This window comes from Drosophila willistoni (assembly GCF_018902025.1).
Source record: "Drosophila willistoni isolate 14030-0811.24 chromosome 2L unlocalized genomic scaffold, UCI_dwil_1.1 Seg168, whole genome shotgun sequence".
Lineage (NCBI taxonomy): Eukaryota > Metazoa > Arthropoda > Insecta > Diptera > Drosophilidae > Drosophila > Drosophila willistoni.
Window position 1 is genome coordinate 7,435,753 of NW_025814047.1, and position 5,985 is coordinate 7,441,737.

Sequence of the window (5,985 nt, forward strand, 5' to 3'; positions counted from 1 at the left end):
GAATCTTTCAAAATGTTTGACGTCTGGACCAGTCAGAGGATCCGGTAAGCCGATGGAAGTAGCTAGTGCTTGTAAAAAATACTTTGGTTTATTTAGAAATCTTCTATACTGAAAACAATTATGAAAATAATAATTTTATCATTTCCAAATTTTGTTTCAAAAGGTTGGAAAAACCTTTTGTAAAAAATATATATATATATTAAGATCTGTCCGGTGGCAATTAATAAATTTGATTATGCATTAACATAAGGGAGGAATACTATATGTGATAATACAAAAATCAATTAATAAATTTGATAGGACATTAACATTTGGAAGACAATTACTACGGACTAGTTAAGACCATGAGAGTGTTGGGAGCTTAGGGGCTGCTCAGTTCAGCCGAAAAGGAAGGTCGAGTGGATTCGCTTAAGCCTTCTGGTATGTAAGCCGTTGTCCAACCGGTTAATCGGTAAGTTGTTCTTGTGGTTGCTTAGTCGCTCATAATTAGGAGATGAAAAACTCTAAAACTTTGCCACCACTGTAGTGTAGCATACTCTTACTAAGTTAACTTAACTTAAGTTTTATTGTAATCAATTACTGAAAATAAATTTTTGAGTTGCATATTCCTCCGACTGAGAAGATCAGTTTAGTTAACTATGGTCGGAGAAAAGTTTCAGAATTTGGAGATTAGAGAATAAATTTTAATTGGTTGTTCAAACCCCTAACTACTTTTTCAATCCACTTTAATAAAACAGTTTAAAGTCTAATTCTTTTATGGAATTTATTATCGTTTTTTATTAAAAATATGTGTGCCTTCAATGGTTTTGTTCCTATTTCCTTGGTATATTACGATAATTAGCTCTAAGCTGTGCTTGGAATTGGCCAAGAGGATCGTATGGTATGTAGATGTAGGAACCTGCCGGAGGAATGCCTTGTTTCATCAGGTTCTGGCCGTTCCAATAGTAAAACTGATTTTGATCATAATGAAGGGGCTTGGATGTGGTAAAGTCGGACGCATATGATCCAAACCTAGCCGGTGCCACAGCGGTTGATGTACCGTCCGAGTCAGAAGGTGCCACAGCAGTCGATGTGGTGTCACCGCCAGCAGGTGCTACAGCGGTTGATGTAGTATCACCGCCAGCTGGTGCCACAGCGGTTGAAGTGGTGTCACCGCCAGCGGGTGCCACAGCAGTCGATGTGTTGTCAGATGCGGTGGGTGCCACAGCGGTTGAAGTGGTGTCGGAAGCGGTGGGTGCCACTGCGGTTGATGTGGTGTCAGATGCAGTGGGTGCAACGGCGGTTGATGTGGTCGATGGTCCAGTCGTTGTGGGAATAGCGGTGGAGGTCGTTGGCGTTACAGCTGTTGATGTCGTCGAAGATGTTGGAGCTGGTGTGGTAAATTGACCATTGGCAAGTGTCAATGCCAAGAGGTAATTTAAATAGTTCTGCTCCCGTTGCTGCCGTAGTGCGTCGATGTACTGAAGTCCGCTGCTGTAATACAGACTTTGGGCGATGTAATCGTCTAAATTATTGTTATTAGATGAACTTGATCCCGTTCCGGTTCCCGATCCTGTGCCGCTGCCTGCTGCCGCGTTTGCGCTTGATGTAGCTGCTGTCCCTCCTCCAAAGAATCCCGCAAGAAAATTGGGAATCGGAATACTGAAACTTGTTTGTCCGCGAACTGAAGCGACTAAACAAATAACAAGACACAATGGTTTAATTAACATTTTTGATGTAAATCGATTTCAACAGCTGTATGTCCAAATCTAAACTAAATGAGTCGATTGATCTATGAAAGCTTTTATACTCAGATGTCACAAAAAGTTTTATTCTGAGAATCCATTTAAACATATAAAAGTAATAAAATTAACATATTTATTGGTAAGGCAAAGCCTAGATTTAAATCTGAGATACTTAGCAGCTGCTTCAGTTACAGAAACTTTCTCTTACTGTTAGTAGTAGTGGTAGTAGGGTCTATAGAAATAGTAAACTGGATTGGGTTGAGGACGAACTGCAGGAGGCTTTGTGGTTGGAGCAAACAGCTTATGGGACTCCCCTTCATCGAGGTCGTACTTGATGCGTGATCCGTTCTTAAAGTCAATGTAATCGTAGTCATCATCGTTATCATTCTCATTTTCATGGGCATCTTTCTCAATAATACTTTTCTCCGTCGTCGATGTCGTGGTGGTGGCAGTGGCCTGAGAGAGAAAGTCAGCCAATACCTCTGGTTGAATGGTGGGACCCGCCGACTGCTGCAATCCCTGTAGAATTCCCTGCAGGAATTGCTCGCGAATAAAAGAGTTATCTATTGTATCCATTGCATCTTGTAGAGGTCTAGAAGTGGTTGTCGATGTGGTGAGTTCTTCCCGCTGGGGTCGTCTTATTGGTATGCCAGGTAGAGGAGCTCCAACTTGTTGCACGGCCGCCGGGTAGGCTAGCCAATAGAGCCATGGTAAGGGGGCAGTTCGCTCCTTTTCCATCACCAGAGCTAGTGCACCCACACTCAACCAACCCAGAAAGAAGCGTAGCAGATGAGATCTCATGGCGGACTACATGCAAAGATCGCTGGCGATAAATAAAAGGTTCGCTCTACTTTAAATTTGCATATGTTAATTTGTTGTCGATTGATCATATCATTAGTGAAATCGTCTGTGAATTTCTTTTTTCTGTTTTCTTTTCTATTGATGTTTGTGTTTATATTTATTTTATGAACTAACTAATTAATAATTAAAGCGTTTGGAGCGGCCCTGTTGTTGTTGCTTCTGGCGTTTCTTGGAGCGCCTTCTCAGCTGAGTTCTGGTTGGTCGTCGCGATCTTCTCCTCTTGGTCTTTTGCTTCGTTTTTGTTGGCATTTCCTCTAGTTGACGACCGAAATGAGATGAGAACTCCGAGGAATAGTCGTCAGGTGCCCAATAATAGTCGAAATGATCTGCATTCTGATCGGTTTCCTGTGACTGTAACTGATTCTGGGACTGCAACCATTGAAGATAGGGCTCTAAATTTTGCGGCAATCCATTCACAAGTTGATAGCCATTTTCGGGATAGCCCTGCTGTACAAATGGTGAATTTTGATTTGTGTAGTCATACAAATTGGCCAAAGGAGTGAAAGGTGGCGACAGCACTTGTAGTCCCATTCCTGCTCCGTAGACTGGCACATAGTTTGGATAGGCGTAGTTGTAGCCATTGCCATAGCTGCGACCATTAAAGAAATTCTGGGCTTGGGATAGGGAACTTGCAGATTCACTAGCTGATTGCTACGGCCTTGTGGCGCATAGCCAAGGATCGCATTGAGGGGCATCAGATTGGTATTTGCAACTCCAGAATATGGGTTTGGTGGTAGAATCGGCGTCAGTTGGTACAACAAATTTGGTGGAGCGATATCCATAGTATGTGGTTCTTCGACTATGTCTGGCTTAACAGTGGTTGTTGTCGTAGCTTTTGCTGTCGAATTGGATCCACCACTGAAGAACCTACTGTAGATTTTGGTAAAGTTCAATGATGGTATCTCGCTGTAGAGTCGACTTAGTTTCATTAGCGGCACTTCGTTGTAGAGCCGAGTAAAGTTTATGGCCGGCAATTCCACGAGAACATGATTATTCTCGGCTTTTTCCATCTCCAGTGCCAACTGCGGATTCTCAGCTAATCCAGAAGCACTTCCGAGGCACACGAATGCCAACACAAGTCGATAATTCAACATCTTCTTTCTAACTGAGTCTACATGAATTCTACTTTCTTTCTTCTTTCTAACTGAGTCTGCATGAATTCAATTCCTGACCTTTTATACCCCAAACTGATAGACCGAATTTGGTAAACACTTTCACCTAAGCCGAATCCCACATGCTCTCCACGAGTTGGTCGAAAATAATGCGGCTATGAATATGGGATTAATCTTATTAAAGAGGTCTTGTGGTTTTCGTGGTCATAAGCAAGGTCATAGTATCTATTCTCTTTTTGGAAGTGTATCAAATGACTTCAACGTGTGCTTAACGTCTAGATTATTCAAATTGAACTTTCTAGGATTGCATACTTAATGAATGCATATTATAAACCATATTTATTAATTAGGTCGTAATAATTTTATGCAATTTTCCGCAAATTCTCTAAAGAAAGACCTTTAAAACGTCAACATTTGAAAATTTCCTAAAATAATTCTCTCCATATAATGTTTTGAGACTTTCTTGGAAGTAATTGAATAAATGTTTAAGATTTGCTTGTGATACTATTTCAAGCAGTAACAGATCCAATCTTAAGGCTCTTGAAAATGCCTTAAAAATTAAGGAAATAATTTTGTAAGTACCTACAAAATTATTTTTAATGATCATATCAAAACCATATTTAGATTTTAAATAAATAATGACCTTTTTGTTATGAGTCCCCACCTATTCTATTATTTGTCTAATGAGAATGAATAAATTTGTAGTATTTTTTTTTTAACTCTGCGAGACTTGAAAATTTGTATTTCTTCCAGTTTTTGTTTATTTTTGATTTTGTTTGTGGCGACCTTTAAGCAAGGGATATTTTAAATAATTCAAATAAGAAAATAATTATTATAGTTTTCGATAATTTCTCTTTATTTTGACTTTCAATTACATAGTTTTGGAGATTATTTCCTCCATTGGCTTGATATTTTCAACTTTGGGTACAGTTGTTACCGGCTGAACAGCCAAATAGACAAGCTCATCATCCTGTTGGGCTAAGGTGGACTTGGTCTTTGACTTCTTGGGACGCTTCTGGACAACATATGTGGATTTCTTAGGCTTGGACCGACGCTTGTGGTTAACTGGGGGCACATAGTCTTCATCGGAATCGTAGGCGAGCACTGGACGTGGCATCATGTAATATGATTGTGGCTGTGCCTGAGAGATTCCCTTAGTTAGGCCATATGAGCCACGTGGAGATTGATTGTGAAGGGCGGCTAACTGTTGAAGATTAAGTTGAGATTGAGATAGACTTTGCTGGCTTTGAGAACGGAGTAAGTCATCAATAAAGTCCTGAAGTTGTGGTTCTTCTTGTAGCTTGCGACCTGATGGAAATAATTTATGAAGAAAACTGTATAATTTAAATTACCGAGAATACTTACTTGCGGTAGTCACAACAGGGGCATAAGTAATGTTGATAACGGGAAGCGCAGAAGCCCCAAAACCTAGACCGCCAAAGCCGCCACCGGGACCTCCGAAACCTCCACCACCTCCATTATGATGATGATGATGGCCATGATCATGATGATCATGATGATCATGATCATGAGATGGTCGTGAAACTACAATAATTTGAGGCTGCTGCTGCTGGGGTTGGAAAAAATAGGGGAAATATGGCGGGTAATATGGCTGATGCTGTGGTGGTGGTGGTGGTGGTGGTGGTGGTGGCGACGGTGGGTAGAAAATCGGCTGAGGTTGTTGTGGTGCCGGTTGTTGAGTTATAATTATTGGTTTCAGAGCGTCAAAATAGTTGGGTTGATAGAAATGTGGAGATGGCGGTGGCGCTGGTGGTGCAGGCGCTGGTGCTGGTGGAGGTGCGGCTGCAAGTTGCCAGATCCGTCCCTCTGGCTCAGGATCATCGTCTTCCATTGAATCCAACTGATCTGACTGATCCAGATGATCAATCTGATCGACCTGATCTTTGATTATGGCAGCTCTGCCAAAAATTTTCAACGCCTGCGTCTGGCTAAGAACGCAGAGCAGGCACAAGGCCATAAGCGAACCGTATCGAAACATTTCTCAACTTCGAACTGAATGAAAGAAGAACCTTGCACCCAATTTATATAGATTCTATCGTTATGGATATGTTAATTAACCCAGTCAACATGCTTGTAATCATATGCGCATATTCATGGCATGGTCAAGAAATGCTCTCAGAAATGTCAAACTGACATCGCGTTGGGGTCATAGATGGGCAGAAATATTTTCGATTGGTTTGGCTTATTAGTGGATATTATTGAATCTTTATTCGGCATGCATAATCGTTATACTAAAAATACACATATTTCAAATGACCGAGTGACAA

At 41.1% G+C, this 5,985-nt stretch overlaps 3 protein-coding genes across 3 annotated transcripts; all 3 read right to left on the reverse strand.

The window, feature by feature from the left end:
• Positions 1-812: 812 nt before the first annotated feature.
• Positions 813-1,709, reverse strand: LOC6652511 (cell wall protein TIR4). The gene has a single exon (XM_002074904.1). The coding sequence runs from the start codon at positions 1,707-1,709 to the stop codon at positions 813-815; it is 897 nt and encodes a 298-aa protein (XP_002074940.1).
• A 225-nt stretch (positions 1,710-1,934) lies between these two features.
• LOC6652510 lies at positions 1,935-2,525 on the reverse strand. Its single transcript, XM_002074903.1, has one exon. It carries the CDS (start codon positions 2,523-2,525, stop codon positions 1,935-1,937), a length of 591 nt encoding a protein of 196 aa, XP_002074939.1.
• A 2,043-nt stretch (positions 2,526-4,568) lies between these two features.
• On the reverse strand, positions 4,569-5,696 carry LOC124459840 (leucine-rich repeat extensin-like protein 3). The gene is made up of 2 exons (XM_047009587.1): positions 5,247-5,696; positions 4,569-4,901 (listed from the first exon to the last, which is right to left on the reverse strand). Exons 1-2 carry the CDS (start codon positions 5,694-5,696, stop codon positions 4,569-4,571), a joined length of 783 nt encoding a protein of 260 aa, XP_046865543.1.
• Positions 5,697-5,985: the final 289 nt, after the last annotated feature.